This window comes from Megalobrama amblycephala, linkage group LG9, assembly GCF_018812025.1.
Source record: "Megalobrama amblycephala isolate DHTTF-2021 linkage group LG9, ASM1881202v1, whole genome shotgun sequence".
NCBI classification, from domain to species: Eukaryota; Metazoa; Chordata; class Actinopteri; order Cypriniformes; family Xenocyprididae; genus Megalobrama; species Megalobrama amblycephala.
Window position 1 is genome coordinate 33,676,719 of NC_063052.1, and position 21,683 is coordinate 33,698,401.

Here is a 21,683-nt window from a genome sequence, read left to right on the forward strand (position 1 = left end):
TGATGCATTGTCCATGTTGAATTTATGTTGACCATTTTTTTGTTTTTTTAAATGCAATGACATAACATGGTCGCTCATATAGAATTATGGAAAAGAGGTGTAACAACACCCTTGTTAAAAACAGCTTGTAAAGAACTGTTCACTCTGCCTATGAGCATCTATACTCATTAGAACTGACCCTAGATCAGTTTTCCTCATCCAATCCTCTCCAGTACTATGATATTAGCACCAACCGACCTGATCTCAGATCAGAAACTCACAGCAACAGCTACTCACGTACACACATGATAATATATTAACGCTGCCCGGGGCGTCTGAGAGACAGTGATGATTATCTCAATCAAGTGCCATTCTCCTTGCAATTTATCTCTCTAACTGTCTCTATCTATCTCCGTTCACAAGGCATTTGATGCACTGCCAGGCGCTGTTTCTGTTTGCTGGTGGGTGGTTTTGTAAGCCGGCATATAGCCACAGACCAGAGGGCAGAGAGAAAAAAAAATAAAAAATTCCAGATCTCTGTATCATAGCAGGAATCAATGTCTCTTCCTGAATCTTAAATGTATCTTATAGACCATCTTAGACAGCACATGCTGTGCTTTGGGAGCTTTGGGATTTTGCACAAGCATTTGTTTATTCTTCAACAAGGGATGCAGCATACATGAGATAAACGATTTCCTCTTTTTATCGCCACTCACTCTCTTCTCCTTCCTCTGGGTAAATGGTAAGGCTGGGACAATACATTGATTGTTGATTTACGATACAATTAATTTTGGATTGATCCTGATAGTTTCTCTCTAATCGTTTTTGAGCTTAGTTTTAACAGCAGATGGCGCTCTAGGCTAGTTTTTAACCACACAATCAAATGCTCACGAAGAAAAGCGCTGGACAACAATTGTGCGTTCATATTTATGAACTTATATACTTGCACCTCGACTCAGAATGCTTTTATGACGCGAGATTAATATACATTAATCAGCCCACTACGAACACCCTTGTAATTCGCTTCAACCTTTTCGAACTTTATGAATGATTATTTTAGGTAGTGATGTGTGTAAAGGAACTGGAAGAAGGCGGAGTACAGGTGTTTCTAAAGCACGTAGTGACATCTGCTGTTAAAAACTAAGCTCAGAATCAATTTGCGAGAGAATCGTGATACATCGGAAAATATCAGAATCGCTCCAGATTCTTTGTATCACGAATCGAGAATCGATGTATAGTCCCAGTCCTAGTAAATGGTGGTTTGGATATGATATAAACATGGTAAAACCAAGATGGTCTAAAATTCCTGGAGAAAGTGATTCATTTGGCATCGCCATTGATTTCAGCTGATGCATGAGACCATCGCATACATCTTCAATAGAAGTTCATTTATGCTGACCAGCTAAATATTGACCACTAGGTAAAGCAAAAATGTGGCAAAACTAAACATCTGCCCATGTAAAATTACTGCTCTAAAAACTAACATTTTTGTAACATGGACTGGCTTTAGAAGGTGCCGCACTCAAGTACTGTACAAAAGTGATGCAAACATGTGACACTGAATCTTTCTCATGCATTTGGTGATGTCATTTTCAATACAATAATAAATTTAATCATGACGTGTATCACGTGATACCCAGACTTACAATAATTTACATATACAACCATCTTCAGAAACACCTATGCTTACTAAATTCAAGCATACATATTACTGTTAAATGTAAGAACCGGTATGTGGTCTAAGTCTTTATTGGAACATTACATTTTACTTTTCTGAGGACCAATTATGAATCCGTTTTTAATTTAATGGAGTGTAATTACACTAAATACCTAATTAGCACCTCACATGCTCTTAAGAAAGGCCTTTCTGAAGCAGTTAAGTAAAAAGATTGTGTGGGATTTGAGAGTTTAGTGACTGTTGGTGTGCGCTGGTTTAATAAAACTCCCACTGCATCTGTTTCCAGCCAGTTTAAGAATTGTTTAGCGGCCTGTGTAGCATTGCAAACAGTGTAAATGCATGTGCAAATGTGTACTTGTAAGTCGCTTTTCTTTCTGTTCCTCTTCTCCTGCCAATTACATAATTTAGTTAAGGATTCAAAGATGAGAGCTACTCGACATGACATCATGAGCCATCTGTAGTATACTGGAGATAAGAGCGCAAGTTTTTCTCAAGATTTGGCAGTCACGCAAACATCTCCAAACCCCAGGATGCCTATGCTGATTTCTGCCAATAAAACATTCAGAGATGTTAGCTAATTACTTGCAAATTGCATCTTTCTTAATAAACGAGCAAATACACTTATGAAGCCGTCTCTTTCTTCCTGGCTTGCTCAATTTCTCTCTCACTCACTCGCTCCCTCTCTCTCTCTCTCTCTCTCTCTCTCTCTCTCTCTCTCGTTTTCATTTCTGTAAGTGAAACTGTCCAGGAACTGAAAAGAGGTTTAAAATCTGTCCTTCTGTCATCATGCCTCTCACTACAAAATATCATCTTGCTAAAAGGCTGTGCAATTTCTTAAAGAGAAAGGAAGCGAGATGGAGCGATAAGGAAGAAAAGTGCTGAGTGCGAAAGTGTGAAAAATGTTATCCGCTACGCTGGTCATACCCCGAGTTCTTCGCTCTGACAGAAGCACTGTCCTTCTCACGCCAAACTCTAGCGGTCCCTGCAGAAATCTCAGTTACTGGTGACAGAACTCATCTGAATATCTTCCACCCTGGCATCTTGATGTGGCGTTGAGAAAGAGATAGAGAGACCACACAGCTTTTGCTGCATTTGGCCACAACCCCAAGCTAGACTGGAATGACCCTTTAAAAGACATGTTTGGATATTGAATATAGGAAAAAATCATCAAAAAGCATCACTCCATTTGTAAAAAGTGAAACTTGGTACTCTCTTCAATTTAAGACGCATTTCTGATTTGACTTTACACTATTCCCTACACAGTCCTTCTGAAGGAAATTTTTCACCAAAAATGTAACACCCAGTTACAAAATGCATTATTTTATTTTTGATTTTGTTTCTGTTGACATCTGTGTTCACTTTTAAAAAAAGAACAGCATAAAAATAAAAAATAACAGCATGCTGATTTGGAACAACTTGGAGGTGATTAAATAATGACTTTATTCTGGCTGTACTATTACTTTTACACTCAAACAAGAGTCTTAATCCCATACCCCATTAATATACGAATGGTTGCACAGAAAGACCATGTTCCACATTATGCTGACTCTGCAGCTTATTATCAAACCTCATATGCCTTAGTGTTAGAGCTCCTAGACCTTCAGTCACCCCCTTTGGCAAAGTCAAACCAAGAGTAACACATTCTATTGCATAAGTGCAGCTTTAATTGTAGAATGGCTACATCATGCCTAAAGCTGCAAACGGACTCTCTTATGCACTGGTACACCAGATTTAAAGCTCTGTGGTTTTAGTTGGAGACTCTACAGCCGATCCTGCCCGCTGAATCGTGTGGAATTTTTTCATTGGATCGCATGATGAGAAACACATAAACTCAGCAACAGCATCAAATTGTTTCATGAGTAAATAACTTTGACAAGTTACTTGTGCAACACTGCAACAGAGAGCATTTGGATGAGAGAAAAAGATGGAGCGCACATCTATGACAGCTATGTGTGAAGCAGCGCCCCATACTAAACTTTTTTAACTGCAGGATAAAGAAAGGTATAGGAATATGACGTGGGAATAGTGTTTTGCCTATATTGCCAGACTTACTATCATGCAACAGCCTTACTGCAACACGGTCATGTGTGTCTTTGTTTCAATTATGTTCCCACCAACTGTCAAACCAAACCATCAACTGTTTCTTTAAGCTGCCCATGAAGATAAGTAGAGAGGAAGGATGGTTGTGTCTTAAAAACAAATCATTTGAATGCAAAGGCCAAAACTAAATTCTAAAACAAATATCTGGATGGAACGCTCTGGATTTGCCGGAGAGCCCCAAAAGGCTTGCGTCCAATCCAGAGATGTGAATAACTGCACCTGCTACATTCGTTCTCAATGATATTAGTTCTGTGCAGCGCTCTTAAAACGGATTAATTAATGAGTCTGCACTCTCTCCCTCGACTCACATCTGCTCTGCTTCCTTAAGACAAGCGCAAATGAGCTCATGCTCTTGATGAATGAACATGCTTAAATTCTTTACAGAGAACATAAACATACACATATAAAAAATAAAACCAGTATGTTTATGCTGCCTCATTAGGTTACCGCACTTACTCATTAGCACATCCAAAGTGACTTACAAATAAGAATAAAATGAAAAATACTGTATGTGCAAAAGTAGAATAGATGATTTGTAAAAGAAACAAGTTTAGGATGAAGTTCAGCATTTTCTGGTAGACACCATTTCACCTAATTCCAAAATGACAAAATATTTTAACTTTTATTCTTATAATAACTAGTTTCTAGTAAAACTATTAATTTCTACATTACTATTACTTGTTTTTATTGACAGGAAAGTAATCCAATAGTGACAATTCTTAAGTTTCACTTTAGTGTACTCGTTCCCTCTAGTATACATTCAATTAGTCATTAGTAGCATGACACTATAGTGTGAGTATGTTATTAGTACTACTATGAGACACTAGACTCTAGTTGTCACTAATAACACTTCTAGTTACACATTATTTCACTTGTCATATGCAATGGTTAGTCAGAATGGATATTTTGCAGTTCAAGTTTAAAAAATACCTAAAGTAAGATTCAAATATTACTAACAGCACACACTAGTAACAGTATCTATTATTAGTATTAGCGTCAATTCAATTAGTACTAGGAAAACTGAAACAGATACTAGTAAATATTTTGGGGGAAATTGCAATTTCTTACCAGCAACAAATGGGCTAGTTGTTTGTCACTATTGTGACTAAATGGAACAAGTACTAGTATGCAATGGTTAAGTTGTGATACAATAACAACAAATTCAATTTATAGAATAGTTACTGGAATAATAGTGTCTAAGGAATTGATACTAGTGAAACTGAAAAAAATACTAGTCGCTATTATTACTTTAAATAAATTAAAATGGATTCGTGTGAAGACAGCTTGCCACAATACACATGCATACATTTATAGTATGTTGTAATTTGTTACAATAAGCAAATAGGACAACAAAATAAACCGATCATCATCTCCTTAGTCTTTCAACGAGTGATCGCGCAAAACGCACAGAACATCGCGTAAAGGAATTTAAGAGGTGTGACACGAATAGTTTGACAGGAGACAGCGGGACTTACCTTGATCAAGAAGACGCAATGAGTGCTGGAAGGACGGGTCCAGAGAATCCTTCTCCGCCATCAGTTCTGGCAAGTACTTTTCGCTATCCATCTTGCCCAGCGAGTTTGGTCCGACAAAAAGCTTGTCAGTTGTAAGAGAATGTAAGATCCTGCTGTTGTCCTAAAGCAAACCAGCCAAGATGCGCACCAGCCGTATAAGGAAAAGAACCCAGTGATTCTATTAGCGGGCGGTAAGCATCTACAACATAACCTGGAGTTGGCTTTTTTCTTTAGTTGTGCTGAGGATAACTACTGTCCATGCGCTTCCCTGATGGTTCGTCTTTAGCCCATCTGCAGGAAATCTGCCGATGCCTCCGTCCAGTCAGAGTCCTCCAGTCAGACTGCCGTTCTCAACTGTAAACAACCGCTTTGAAGCTCCCCCTGTTGTATCCACGGGCAACGACTGCAAGTCCCAGATCCACAGTTGATTGGATGTAGCTGGTGCCGCTTGGTGAGATATCGGATACCCAGATGTCAATCATTCCCTGAGGGCGGGGCGGGTGTGGAATTGTCCGAGGTGCTGCAGTTTCTCGCGCAATGTGGTGATTAGAGATGGGAATCGTAAGGAATCGGATTTTGGTTCAGAATCATCTTTAACGTTCCTCGTCCTTAAAGCTTTCATGTAGGATTAGCTCTGCGAAAGAAATATTTGAAAAAAAAATATTTGTTATTGCAATTAAATCTCCCCAGCTGTTGCCAGTAATAAAATAAATTCAGACTTCAACAGAAAATATAGGCTATCAAGCCTACATTTAACAGAATGCGTTCAAAAGGTGTTTACATAATGACTTTTACAGGCATTTTAGAGGTGTCAAACGCAATTAATAACTTGCCTTCAAATTTCTCAAATTAATATTTCATTGATTTTATAGAATACTAGCGATTAAAACAAAATCCTAATGTGTTCATACAATCTTTATCCACACGTTTCTATATGATAGGCTAAATCAGTCAACACAACAAGATACAATAGGTTCACGAGCAATATAAGTTCTGGGTTTGGAGGTGACGAAAGTGTTCATTTAGCGAGCCAATTCAGAATTAAAGTGATTTTAATGGACTAAAAAGCACCGGCTCTTCACTTTTCTTTCGTGTCATTTGGGTCATTCGTGTTACTGTGTGTTTTTGAACCTCTAAAAAAACCCGGCTCATGATGCATTCAGGTGATCGGAATGTGGCACTGTATGGTTTTGATTCACTAAAAGAACCGACTCACAAGAGTCATTTCAACACGTTGTTCAGAAGTAATGGAACGTCCTGAAAATCATTTTATAATCTTTTAAATGGAATCGGTTCTGAATAAGACTTAATAAAAAATCATGAATAGCTAATATAACCAGCTCTGAACAAGATCTTTGCAATGTGGTGGGAAGAGACCTTTCAAAAAAAAAAAAAAAAAAAAAAATCAAACCTTGGGCTAATTTGGCAGATTGTAACATGTGTATCATGAGTCTCTCTTGTTTTTTTAATTACCCTAAGCTCTTAAATCGTGAGACAGATAAGAAAATAGCTGATCAGAGCTGTTCCAGAAAGAATTTGGAAATTTTTCAACAAATTTCTAAGTGTTACTCTGGAGCAACGAGTGCAAAACAGGATTTGCACATCTCTACCTGCAGGTAAACAGAGACAAAGAGAACTCATGAGCCAAAAGGCAACATATGTACACCATATAAAATATAACAAAATGCATATATTCAGAAAAACACATACATCTGTGTAACCCACTACATTAATACCCAAGTAAGGTCAAAGTGGTCTCATGGCTGCAGGCTTACCAACCGCAGTGCTTACTCCGCCTCCATGTCAAAATGCAGCAGCATTAGATGGCCAGTCAAAACTGATGTGTGTTGCCATGAGGGACATGACACATGCATGGCCAGTAGCTGCAAAAGACATGCCCAAATTAAGAAATTTTAAATGAACAACTGAAATGTCAAAAATAGGAATGTGAGCTGTTTTACTGTAAAGCCCCATCTCTACACATAGCCTGGGGAAGGCTAAACTTAACTCAAGAGTGAGTCATGTATCTGTAAAATACCAGCTCAGATCTTACTGATGAGGTCATGCATGTGTAATACGAGAGATTGAACACAGGAAAGAGATGCTGCCAGTATTTCACTGGGGAGCGATCGGCCCGCTTATTGAGTTATTGTGTTTGGTAGCACCGTGCATGTGGTAGCTCACCATGTTTGCTCCATTCATTGTCTCCCGGATACAGTCATTGAAAAATGGATTGTTTTGGCAAAAGCACTCTCAGATTACATTCCCTAAAGAGACACAGCCAAAAGAAGAGCAAAAATCCATGCCCTGCGGAGCCCTTTTTCCTGTTTGGAGGAGAACAGAGGTTAAAGGTCACTGTAGGAGCATATTATACACAGTCAATCAAAAATCCACACTAAATTAAGTTGGAGAAATGTTTTAATACCTTTTTCAAATCCTTAATTTCCTTCCATGAGCAGATCTATGCAGCAATCCAGAATATTTTTGTAGAAATTTATTCAGGAACATCTGGACATGTTTCTAATGCAGTAATGTTATGCTGTCTTGACTGATTTGCATTGCATTAGATCTATCTATCTATCTCTTTCATTTCTAAGAGACGGCATCACAATTCAATGAGCATGCGGTTTGGTCCAGGTCTCCGCTGGATTTCTTGTGCAGATTGCACCATGTGGTGTGATTAATCAGATCTCATCTTCCGTTAAAAGCTCACACTCTCAGTAGGTTCTTTCACCTCACTGCTAATGACCGAACTCAAGAGTCACCGCAAAGGAAGCCCACACGGAGAGCATTCAGGTCATAGTTTTGTTCAAGGCTATTTTCTGTTACCATCTTTGATCATTTATATGCGTTTGTCAACAGACACCCCAAAAAGTGAGGCTGAAGAGCCAAATGAGACACAAATCATCCAGTAGTGAAGTGGGGTGTCTCATTATACCAGTCAGGGGTAGCTCTCAAGTCTTCAGTTGTCAGAAATTGAAAAATAAAAAGGTGGATGCTTAGGTGGGCGTATTGGACTGTAGGCTGCGGAAACAAGTTGCATAACTCAATGCAATGTCAGAGTTCTGATGAGCCAAACCCACTCTACCTTCGCAAACCCTGATCCATGGTTCTGAAACCGGAGGGAAAAAAAAAAAAAAAAAAACTTCTATGTATATCAGCACTTTTATGTTCATCCACATCAAACTTTGAGGTGACGCTCTGTATGTTTACTGTGTGGACGGGAAGCTTCAAGCAATCGATGAAATGTTTATTTATAGGTACCAGTGGGTTGAGGATATGGAGAGGTTAGCTCTGGGAACAGCTAAAGTTAGAGATAGGAGACAGTTAGCTGCTATTGTATACACTATGCAAACTAAGGGATGAAAGAAGGTTAGGACTATCTATCAAAGTTTTACAAAATTACTAAACTACCACTACAATCCATGTAGCTTTTAAATATGACCTCTTAAAACTGCCAGGAGGTCAATCTGTGATATGTACGTACATCCCCTACTCGTCAAATAAACAAGTCAGAGTTTACAAGACAAACTCTGGACTGCTTTTAAAGACAAAACTTATTCACTTTTGCTTGTGTTTCTGGTCTAGTGCTCACATGAAATTATGAATGAAAAGTACAGTATAGTCTGCCGACACCTTTAAGAGAGAAAAAACAGGAACATGGTAACTTAAAGACTGCAACCCAGCATACATGATCATGCTTGAATCATGGTACCTGTTTACACATGTTTGCCTCTGAAAGAAAAAAAGGTCATTGCAAAGCTTAAGAGTCAATGTTTTAATCTCTAAAAGAGACCATTAAAAACAAGCTCAAAAGCACTAATCTCCTTTTCTGAAACATGACTTATTTATAGATATGGTTGCCATCTGGTGCTGTTCTTCTCCAACGTTTCGGCACAAGATAAATCTGCTCCATTAATGGGCTCTTGTCTTAGCATCCTGCTCCTAATTGCAATGTATCACATCATAAAACGATAAATAAACTTTGCTGAGTGGTTTTGTTGGTTATAATACGCTAGTTGTTTCTCGACGCACAGCCAAACAATTGTGTCCCAGTGGTCGTTATTGTGACAGAGAGTGGTTTTAATCATAGCGAAGGGAGGTTACCTGTTTGACAGCACTGCCGGGAGACTCTACATTTAATATTTGTCTCATAAATACCACGTTAATTACACAGCCAAGGGGAAATGACTGACACCTTTGGGTGTTATGATTCTTTTTGTCCTCACAACAAGAAGCCAAACATCTACAGGCATTTGTTTTCACTAAAACCATTAGGGTATAAATGTGTACTGCATAGGCTATATGCTCTGAGGTAAAAAATGAAGAGTATGAAAGAAAGTCACAATTTTAAACCCAATTGCGTAATCATTTCTCACTTTGGTTCGTTCTGTAAACACATATTTTTTAGTAATGATTTTAAGTTTAAAGATCTTTTAAAAAGATCGACCTAAACACCTTATGGCGAATAAAAACAGTATCCTATACATGACGTGACGACTAAATGAATTCCTCTCATGACAAGCTTCCGTCTCACCTCAGGAATGAAGAGTGCTGACATAAACTTAGCGGTTAATTTGAGTTAAGTTTCACGACTGTCACGGGGAGGATCTTATAGCCTGTGTGCCTTTCACAGGTATCCCACCGCTCACAAGAAGAAATCACTCAATGCCCGCTAAAACGCACACGTCTTGTAGAGCGCGTGAAAAAGGCGCGAGTCCTGAAGAGAGAAACGCGCGCATGAATTGGAAGTGGCAACAGTGGCTCCGTGTGGCCATAACAAGTACTTCCGCTTGTTTAGGAACGACTAGGTGAGTCAAGCTCAGTTTAAACTTAATTGTAACCTCAACTATTTGTTATCCAAGCTGCCTTTAAGCCATAAACACCACAAAAAAAAATGTTTGTTTGTTTTTGTTTTGTTTTTTGTGTAAGGACAACAAGATATTTTGAATAGATTTGAACATTTTCTGAAAGAAAAACAATCCCAAAAGCGAACAGATTGAGATATGATTATTTGATTATTATATTATGATTATTGCCCAAGAAGTGATAACACATTATTTCAATTGTCCACTTTAGACATTCTGCAACTACATGTCAACTTATTCCACTAACCCAAACCCAAACCCTAACACCTAACCCTAACTTATTACATTCTAACAGTCGACTACCAATACTCTAATGAGAGTTAGTTGACATGTAGTTGCAAAGTTACTACTATAGTTAGTAGAGTGTCTAAAGTGGACCATCAAAATAAAGTGTAACCCAGTTAATAATTATTATTAACATTAATATATTCCTAATATAAAATTAATATAAATGATGTTTAAAATGCCTCATCAATGACGGCTGATACACCCTGTTGCCTGTGAAGTATCAGCAGCATGTTATCAGTGACCAAACTGACTCATTACAGAAACTCAGTAGCTCTATGAATAACTTAAAAAGGACCTTTGTGACACACTCGTGCACACACACACACACACACACACACACACACAACCCATCCGTTAAATGGCCATTCAAACAGAGCGATCTTGCAAGCCCTGATCCATCACAGGAATTGATCTTCCCCTTTTTACTCTCTTTCTCTCTCTCATTCTCTAAAGGAAATCGTAATGAGGAGCTGTCAGCTCAATCCAGGTAAACAAATCAATGGCACCTACACTGGAAGTGCTCACAAGGTCAACTGTCTCTCTCACCCTCTCTCTGTGTTTATGATCTATTTCTTTCACACGTTCTCTCTACCTTTCCATTTTCTCCTTTCGTAGCCTGGTTGCACAGGGACCTAAACTAACCTCTCCTCTTCTCTGCATCTCAGACTGGAAGACCTGTCAGCTGTCTATTAATTTATGTCTCCATTTGGCATTGCATTTAAGTTTCATATGCATTTGAAATGATCATTTTGCCTTGAAGGCTGATAATATTACTCTTGAAACTCTACATAATTTCATATGCTTCAGATGGAGTGCACAAACTCTTTAGATTCCAGGGCGTCACAAGAAAAGCGACATTGCTAATGTTCTCTGCAATCCCATAATGCTCTGCTTACACCACACAGCGTGCACCCACCTGCATGAGTCTGGCAGGATTGGAGTTTTTATTTATTTTATTTTTTTTTATTTTGCTGTCTTCTACTTCTGAATTGTCCTTGAGTTCTGAATTGGTTGAAAAGTAAGAGAGCCTGGTGATGTAAGCCAAAAAGAGTATTTTTTCAGAGACGGACCAAGTTATTTAATAAAAGATTTTGAAGACAAACATTTTAATGTATATATTTTAAATAACCTGCACAGACACATACACAAATAAGAATAAGAGTGTGCATTAAAGGGATAGTTCACCCAAAAATGAAAATTTTGAAAACATGTTCCAATGAGGGAAGTGATGTCTCGCGTTTTGCTTCAATGAGTGCGAGACATCACTTCCGTTGTCAGAGCGTGATCAGACTTCACTAACCGGATGCGCAACGCAGTTGGACATAGTGGTGTTTTAGAGGTAAAAAATTATATAAATACTGTTTGGTTTCTCGTACAAACCGATCGTTTCATGTCTTAGGACATCAATGTGTCGTCACGAGCCGCAGGGTTTAATATTGTTTTGTCTGTCGTGTTTTTTTGACTCTTATAGATGGTGTTGTCATTGACATGCATTATACGACTGACAGACGGAAACGGTTGGAGTTAAAAATCATCATTTGTGTTCTACTGAAGAAACAAAGTCACCTACATCTTGGATGCCCTGGGGGTAAGCAGATAAACATCAAATTTCCATTTTTGGGTGAACTGTGTTCAAAACTATCTCACCTTACCCCGATTCACAACGGTAAGCTTGTAATAATGTTTTCTAATCCGGATGGTACTGGTGGGTTGCCGCAGGAAATTCGAGCATGCCGCCGTTCGTTTTTGCATCATTACGTCACATCTGATTACATAGAGAAGGAGTCCCAGCTAGTACAATAGTATTATTAAGGTGGAGGATCATTATTAGCCTTTTCTCACAGCAGTTGCAATAATTAAACTTAACATTTTGATGGCAAATTGTAATCCAGAAAGGTCCAAATGACAATCATCAGTAACAACTGGAGATTCACCCGTAGTCAAAAGCAAAAGACTTCAAACAGCAGAGTGGCTACAGAAATTGAAATCTACATGTAATGCTAATACACACGAAGTACACATAGTCACGCAATGCTGATGTTGTTAACATTAACAATTTGAGAACAAAGTATAACAATAATAATAATTTGCACGGTTTGGCGTGATCTGAGCTAAGCGATCGTTAGATTTAATCACCATTGGCAGCGCGATTTATTGCTTTTTTCCTCAGCTGGTCAGAACAAAAGTGGCGGACATGTTACTTTCTTGTTCAGATGACATTTTCTGGTGAAAATTCTTATTTTGGTCATACTTTCAATATGTAGAATCTGTGATTCCAAAGTACAGTATCCACCGGTGCGGTGACTGACAGCAAACATTAGATTAATCCACGCTGAGGAGCCGTGCCGATACACAACCCACGTAAAGATGATAATTCCAAATAACTGCAATTGCAGGTTTCAAACAGAGATGGCGACAAAGAGGCAAAACTTTTAGACTGCAGCTTTAAGGAATTAAAAGGTATAGAGACAACATCAAATGTCTAAATGTATAAATCGTTTTTATTTATAAATTTATAAATAAATGCATATTTGCTCCTTTTTTTTTAGATGGCACAAGATTACACATACTAGAACAGGCTTTGGTTCTCTCACTATAAAAATGTGATTCCATCTTACCAACCTATTTTAAAAAAGAGGACATGACATTTTAACAACTTATGCTAAATATAAATAAAATCCTCACGGATTCAGATGAGCTGAGAAACATTTGACTCTTAATTAAATAACACAAACCGAGGTCTCCTCCAGGAGCATAAACGTCAAAAACTCAACCTTTCATAAGTCAACCTAAACAGAGATGACTCAAAATGCAATTAACATATTTTTCTCATTGTAAGCATTGGATGGAAGCTAGAGGGGACACCTGCATGTCTTGGCCTGTCAGGATTGTAGCGCAGTAGAATAAAGTCTGTGAAATTGACACGTCCATTAAACCCTGTGTGTATGTGTGTGTGTGTGGGGTGGGGGTGGGGGGAGAGATATATCAGGAAAAGAAAAGTGAGGGAAGAGTGTGAGGAGAAAAGTGGAGAATGAGAAAAAATGGAAGGAGAGTGAGATTTCGAAAGCGAATGGTGGCTGTCAAAAATCCCTGTCAGGCAGGAGAAGGTGAGATGGCTCTTTCCCATAAATTCCTGTGATTATGGCTAGAAATCTGTGAGGAACATACAGTCATTGCCATAGGTAACGAATGAACATGGCTGATGTGATGGACATGCGGAAAATGCCTCCCAGAAAGTGCTATGTCAAATCAATGTTCTTCTGTTGTTTTTGTGAGCTCCAGGATTACTTTTGGACATGTTTTAAATTTTTGGTGGCTGAAATTCATCAGTGGAAAAGTTGCTTTAATTTCGAGGCATTTCAGCCATGATTTTAGGTTGTCACCGGTGTGACAACTGGTTGAAAACTCCAACCAAATATGACTGAACTAATATTAGTCATTATGGACCACTTGCAATACACGTAATTATCATTTGTGTCATCAGAAATGAGAATCTGTCTCAGCATTTTGACTCAAATCTACACTAATAGGTTGCATCAGTTTCAGCAAAGAAACGAAAATAGCAGAAAATTACTGAAATAATTTGACTTCAAAGCCTTTTCGAGGGGGTTGCGCAGCCATTGATTGTACCGGAGTGGTTCAAAATTGGTTGAAAACTCTGCTTTTTGAAATAGTTACAAAGTTTGAAGCAATTATAAGTACTCAAAACATAGTCAAAGTTGCTTTTGCTTTCAGAGTAAGCACATGAAATTCTCCTTAAGAAAGCATCAGCTCGAGGATTAGAATCATTTTTCTACATTCTCAAGAAGCATATTGAATAACTGCATGAGGCGGCCAGGAGTGGGATGTATACAAATTTAAAATAGTCATGATGGTCTGCTTAAGAGGGTTATTAGCAGAGTTTAGAAAGCAGGAGAATTCAGGTTGGAGTGCTTCCTCCTCCAGATCTTCAGGAACCGCTCACTGTGTGGGAAGCAGGTAGGAGGGAAGACCTGCTCCTCTGCCTCAACTCCTTCCTCTTTCTCTTTCTCTCTCTCCCTGCTTCTTGTCTCCGAGGAGTTTTCCAGCGTGAGTATGGGGGCGTATTAATAGATACTGAGAGTAAGAAGAAATACTGCATTTTTACTCTGGCTTCTAAGTTCTGTTTTTGCTTCTCTCTGAGGGCAGTACCTTCTGTAATTTTAATTGTAAAAATTAAATCAAGTAAATTAAGTAAGTCTATAAAAGTGTATGCCATATTTTATATCTTTATATCTAATCAAGCTCCAGCACTTCGACATTTTTAATTCTAACTTTATTTACATAATGGCAAGAAAATGAACAAGAGTGAATTTACATTTTAAAGGAAATATTACATTTTTATTTATTTTTATCCAACTTCATAATTTCATTAAAAAGCTGCTCTCTGTAACTTTTTTTTTTTTGGTTAAAAATTATCCAAAATCAATTTTTGAGCAAGTACATAACCAGCCAGTGTTCAAAACTATCTCCTTACTTTAGCCCGATTCACAACGGTAAGCTTGTAATAATGTTTTCTAATTCGAGTGGTACTGGTAGGTTTCTGCTGGAAATTCGAGCATGCCGCCGTTCGTCTTTGCATCAATACGTCACATCTGTTTACATAAAGGAGTCCCAGCTAGTAGGCTATATGTGAGGATGCTGCAGGTGGTGGATCATTTATAGCCATTTCTCACTGCAGCTGAAATAATTAAACTTATCATTTTGATGGCGGATTGTATGGTATGACAAATTAACGTTAGAGATTAGACTGTACAGAAATTGAAATCTACAGGTAACGCTAATACACACTAAATACACGTAGTCACGCAATGCTGATGTTGTTAACATTAACAATTTGAGAACTAAGTATAACAATAATAATTTGCTCGGTTTGATTTGATATGAGCCAAGCAAGCGTAAGATTTATTCACCTTTGGTAGTGCGACTTCTTGTAATGCTTGTATTGTAAAGTGGCAGATTTGTCACTTATTTGTTCAGATGACATTTTCTGGTAAAACTTCTTATTTTGGTCGTACTTCCAAGACTACAATCTGTGATTCCGAAGTACAGTATCCAGTGCGGTGACTGACACCCACACATTCTCCTCAAAGCATTATATTAATCCGCGCTGAGGAGTCACGACGATGCACAACCCACATAAAGATAATAATTCCACAAATAACTGCAATTGCAGGTTTTGAACAGAGATGGCGACAAAGTGGCAAAACTTACGGACTGCAGCTTTAAACAAAAAAATGGGTAACACTTTATAATAACTGCACACTATGAAGCATTAGTTAAGCATTAGTTAATAGTTAATTCATCACTTATAAAGCATTAATAGACATTAGTAAGTAGTTTATAAATACAGCTATAATAGCTTTATTCTTGAATTATAAGCATATCTATAATGTGTTTAATAATTGTATTTTCATACTTTATTAATAATCAATTTATCATTTCTAAATTAAGTATTACATTATTTACAAACCAGTTATTTAGGAGTTGTCAGTAGTTCATTTAGTAAGTGTAAGCAAATGATTAATAAACTATTTAAACATTCATTTATACATCTTATTATTTAGACACATAGTAATAGTTACTTAGTGTGTTAGTAAATGTTTTATTAACACATATTCCTACTGTAATTCATGATTAATTCAGGTAATTATAAAACATTTAGAAGTGGTCAGTTAACTATTTTTGTGAGCTAATCTAAAGTGAGGACTGTTTATGCTTTGTAAAGCTTTTATGAATGAGATTTAAAGGTTCAGTGATCTTCTGCACTGCTGTTCTCTAATGTTTTAAAGTTAGTACCGAGGTAGTTTTGACACTAGGAATATGTTAATAAAGCATTTATTAACACACTGAGTAACTAATACTATATGTCTAAATAATAAGATGCATAAATGTACATTTAAATATTTTATTAATCATTTACTTACACTTCCTAAATGATCTTATGAACCACTGACAACTCCTAAATAACTGGTTTGTGAATAATGTAATACATAATCTAGAAATGATAAATTGATCATTAATAAAGTATGAAAATACAATTATTAAACTCATTATAGATATGCTTATAAATCAAGAACAACGCATTTATAGTTGTATTTATAAATGGCTTACTAACGTCTATTAATGTTTTATAAATGATGAATTAACAATTTACTAATGTTTAACTAATGCTTCATAGCGTGAGTTATTCTAAAGTGTTACCAAAATATCTGTTTTAGAATGACTCAAGCTAAATAGCAACACAAAACATCACACAAATCCCCAATACTTATTGATGCTGGTATAGTTTTTCATTTTAGACATTATGACAAAAATGAGCATCCACTCAAACCAAAGTAGTGTAATGATTTAAAACTGAATTGACTGAGTTGGAGTCTGAAATGTTTGCTTTTATGCTGGATTTTTGCATTTTTTTAATTTTAGAATTGGCTACATACTCAAACAAAAGGTTATTCATCTCTCAGAGTCAAATAAAAAAGGAAATTTAAAGATGAGGGGAGAGAAGTGTTTGAAGGAGAGATGCCGCGAGAAACAAAGCTGACAAGAATCATTCCCCAATTATCAGGCTATTCCCACTCATTGCGTCCTCTCTCTCTCTCTCTCTCTCTCTCTTGTTTTTCATTCATAGCCATGTCTTGTCAAACTTTTCTTATTTTTTATGTCATATTTATCTTTTAAAAACCTGAAACATTGTATACGTACCTTGTACCGGGAGGTGTCACCCGATAACACAATCTTGTGTTCTTCTAAAGCGTCCTATCTGTAGAGACAGCACTTCAGCGCTTCAGAGAAGATAAAACAGGTTTACGTTAAACCCGCATCCTGAAAGACCTGATAAATGAAACAAGCTTATCTGTATTCTGTGGGATGTTAGACATTTTTCTTAATCTCTCTCTCTCTTACAGCCCCCCAATCTACACAGAGAGCGAGCAACACAACATGACAAAACTAGATTGTTCCAATTACAATCAACGAAACTGTCTACACTGCAAGTGTGCGTCAGCATGGTTGATTATAATTGGAGCAACCTCCAAAATCACCCTCTTTCCCCATATATACAATATACATCCACCTTTTTCCTAACAAGCCTACTGCGTTTTAGATTATGGGATGCACTTCTGGTTTGGGGAAGTTCCACTCGTAAAGAATGAAACAAATCATTTCAAATCATAATGTTGCGCTACAAATAATCTTTATCTGTCAGTTTGACTGAATAAGCTGTAAAATGTATACTTGGTACATAATACTGGTATTTTAATGTGACATGGTATCACAAGAATATCTGTAGAAAGAGCTCCTTTGAATCTCCTCCTGTGTTTTCCTTTGTATTCTGCTGTAATAGTATGAAAACGACAAAATATACAGCACATTTGTGGACTGCTCTCCTGATTTATTTTTTTTTATCCCATGAATAATTCACTGGAATGAGTTAAGAATCTCTCATTTTCCTCCACAAATCCTCACGTCTCTTTGCATGTTTGTTTTCACACAGATGCTTTTCACTTCTAATCCTTATTTGCAGTGTTTACATGAATGTTTCTAAAGCAGGTAAATCTGTCAAAATGACAGAAATCTCTTTGAAATATTATCACTCAGTGTTCCAGTTAATGAACATTATATAGACATATATTACTACAGTGATATTTTACACATCCGTAATATTGCTGCGGAAATAATCGATCTTTTGGGCTTTCCGTGGTCTGCTGTAGTAATTTGATAATGCTTTTACACTTTTAAATTTTCTTTTAATGTTCAATGGTTGAACGCTAAGTAGAATGTCATCTCATTGTGTCCAGTTTTTGAAAATGCTCATTATTGCGTTCATTTAACTAATTCCATATTTTTTATGGATGGATGCATTTTTTCTTTCTTCAGAATTCGGGCTACCATTCACAACCATTATAAACCTTGGAAGAACCTTATTGTGTTCCTCTGAAAGTCATATACACCTAGGATGGCTTGAGGGTGAGTAAATCATAATTATCATTTTTGGGTGAACTAACCCTTTAACACTGTATGGTCAAACAGCAAACATATTTTGCAAGCAATATATGAAGAGTTTATTTGCAAAAAACAGTTAACTCCATTTTTATTCATTCTCACAAATCATGTTTTTTTTATTGTGCATTCCAAGTAATATCAATCAAACTGCAGTTGGGTTGCTTTGATTAAAGGTCCCGTTCTTCGTGATCCCAAGTTTCAAACTTTAGTTAGTGTGTAATGTTGTTGTTAGAGTATAAATAAAATCTGTAAAATTTTAAAGCTCAAAGTTCAATGCCAAGCGAGATATTTTATTTAACAGAAGTCGCCTACATCGAACGGCCAGTTTGGACTACATCCCTCTACTTCCTTCTTTAATGACGTCACTAAAACAGTTTTTGACTAACCTCCGCCCACAGGAATACACAAGAGTTGCGTTTGTAGAGTGTGTTTGTCGCCATGTCGTAGAAACGCTGTTATTTTCATCCCGCAAATCACCGGGTCTGATTCCGGCTCAAATTGATAGGGTAAAATTAAAGACATACATTGTTATTTACAATAACACTGAGCGTGTGCATCTCCAAGTTATGGTAAGAGGCGTGACCTTTCCGGGGAAGATTCGCTAAGCTGCTGTCGAATCACAACACAGGAACCGCTGGCACAATCAGAACTCGTTACGTATTTCTGAAGGAGGGACTTCATAGAACAAGGAAGTCATCAGCCCGTTTTTATGACAGTGGAAACACCAGTGCCCAAGGAAGTCGACCGGAAGTTGAAGTCGGCCGCGTGCCGCCATCTTGTAGCAGAACTTCACTTGCGTTAGCCATCCCATTGACTCCCATTCATTTTGGCGTCACTTTGACAGCAAATAACTTTACATCTGAGGCATTTAAAGACTCAATTTGTCCATTATTTATTTCTAAAGATACACGACAATGTATAAAGGGCTCCATTACTTTCTATGTTACATTATGGCCCCGTAGAAGCAGTTTTTGTAAAAATAGGCTAACGATTGCGTCATAACCACTCGACTCTCTGTCGCACAGTAGAGAAATTACCGTACAGACAGGAGGAGAAGCTCGCAGGCAATAGTATGCATTAACTTAATATGGCGTACTGGCGTTACATTTTAAAATACTATACAAAATAATTAATCAGAATAATTACTCCTGCTCACTCACGCCAAAGAACTCCCCGCTCAAGCTCGCCGTCTCTGCAAGATTAACGATGGCAGTTTACACGCACAGCTACTAGAAGATTTACATCTGTCAGACAGGTTGCTGACGTCATCAAGCTTAGTTTGAGTCTGCGCGTCAGAAACGGAAGTGCTAAAAATCGCTAAAAATGGGCTTCACTTGTCTCAATTAAGTTCCAGTGGGGTCGCTGTGTCCATTTCTTTTAATGTCTATGGGAAACACATGTGGAAACAGCGGTATACAGGTAAGTAAATTATGTGAAAAATACTGTTTTTTTTTTTTACACGCGAAACATGAACACATTTTATTGCACACTATAAACACAATCAAAGCTTAAAAAAAAACACGAAAAACGGGACCTTTAAGTAATAATAACTCTACAAAATTCCGGTAAATTAAAAAATTAAAGTTCATTGAAAGTATGTTTTTTATATATATTAAAAGTTTGTTTTTTAGCAAAAGCAGATAACTCCAACAGTCGTTTTTTGGCAAAAGCAGATAACTCCACATTTCATGTTTCAAAACCCAAGTAATTGCTTTGTTATTGCATTTAAAACACACTCAAACACACGTGTGCACACAAACGCGCGCGCGCACACACACACACACACACACACACACACACACATCCACTCACTGTGCGCGCGCGCACACACACACACACACACACACACTAACAGATCGGCACACAAGTACACTCTCTCACACACACACACACACACACACACACACACGCGCATCCACGCACGTGCGCGCGCGCGCACACACACACGCAAAAGAACAACCAAGGTTTAAGCATGTAAGTAGTGTATGGTGTTCAAGGACTTACAGAAGTCGAAATTATAAATCCTCGATCACTTTTAGTCAGCTTTGACAGAACTTCCCTCAGCTAGCGCGTCTTTTTGAAGTGACTAGAAGCCTTGTCACCTGACCTGAATACTGTGCGCTGATTCGCTAAAACGTACTTATCGGTTTCTGTCTATCCATGAGTTTCAAAGACGTCACTTCCGCTATGCCCGCCGCCATATTTGTGACCGGTCACAGCTGCGCGCTCTGTTTAAGTCTATGGTGACAGCAGCTACAACTACCAGAGGAAGGCCAACGAAACACTCTCAGAAGGTTCACAACAAATTTACAGTATGTCTGGGATATGTGGTGCTGTTAGCCGTTTCAACAGTCGTCAGAACTACACATTTATTTGATCCCAAAGGAGTTAGATCGGCGGAATTATTGGCTTCATTCAGAAAGGATCATACCACTGGCAGCCAAACAGCAATGCACAACATTAATAACTGCTGGGACTGTCATTTACATAAGATTATAATTGTATACAATATTGTATTAAAATATTGTGAATTCTAGTTGCTGTGTTTCGGCTTGTTATTACAGGATGACCAAATTCACGACACGAGATGCCTACGTACTTAGTTCAAGTACATGCGTGCATGATTTTGTGCAAATATAAGTTGTAATTTTATGTCTATCTTGTATAAATATATATGAATTACCTTATATAGGATGTGTTCCGTTGAGTTAATTTACTTTGTTTACGGGTTTTTATTCTCTTCAGCTTCAGCGTTCGCAGCTCAAACAGCAATGATTAAGTCATTAAAATGTTTACAGTAATATTAAAACTTTCATATATTTTTTTTAAATGATACATTATTTTTAATAACTAGCTCTTATATTGTTCTTGTATTATATTCAGCAACACATGGTTTGATTAATAAGGATCACGAACAATAACAGATTTTTTTCTCAAATCATCTCATTTTGATAGTAGCCTATTATTTGAGCTGCGCGCGCTGAATGAACATCCGTAAAATGAAGCGCTTTAAGTTAATTAACTCAAAGGAACACATCCTATATAGGGTAATTCATATATATTTATACAAGATAGACATAAAATTACAACTTATATTTGCACAAAATCATGCACGCATGTACTTGAACTAAGTAATGTAGTCAGCTCATGTCATGAATTTGGTCATCCTGTAATAACAAGCCAAAACACAGCAACTCACAATATTTTAATACAATATTGTATACAATTATAATC

At 37.4% G+C, this 21,683-nt stretch overlaps 1 protein-coding gene across 11 annotated transcripts in view; it reads right to left on the minus strand.

The window, feature by feature from the left end:
• Window positions 1-20,560, minus strand: part of khdrbs3 (KH domain containing, RNA binding, signal transduction associated 3) — a 180,630-nt gene extending 160,070 nt beyond the window's left edge. For 3 of the 11 annotated variants that reach the window (XR_007186499.1, XR_007186500.1, XM_048202998.1), the window contains exons 1-4: window positions 7,697-9,978; window positions 7,456-7,595; window positions 7,047-7,154; window positions 5,233-5,905 (exon numbers count right to left, since the gene is read on the minus strand). Coding sequence is in view for 8 of the 11 variants with exons in the window: in XM_048202998.1 (XP_048058955.1) it covers window positions 5,233-5,323 (91 nt within the window). In the remaining 3 variants the exon portion in view is untranslated. Of the gene's footprint in view, window positions 1-5,232; window positions 5,906-6,744; window positions 6,882-7,046; window positions 7,155-7,455; window positions 7,596-7,696; window positions 9,979-17,150; window positions 17,239-20,453 lie in introns of those variants that run through there. The other 8 variants (XM_048202993.1, XM_048202995.1, XM_048202994.1 and 5 more) reach the window with 8 other exon arrangements.
• Window positions 20,561-21,683: the final 1,123 nt, after the last annotated feature.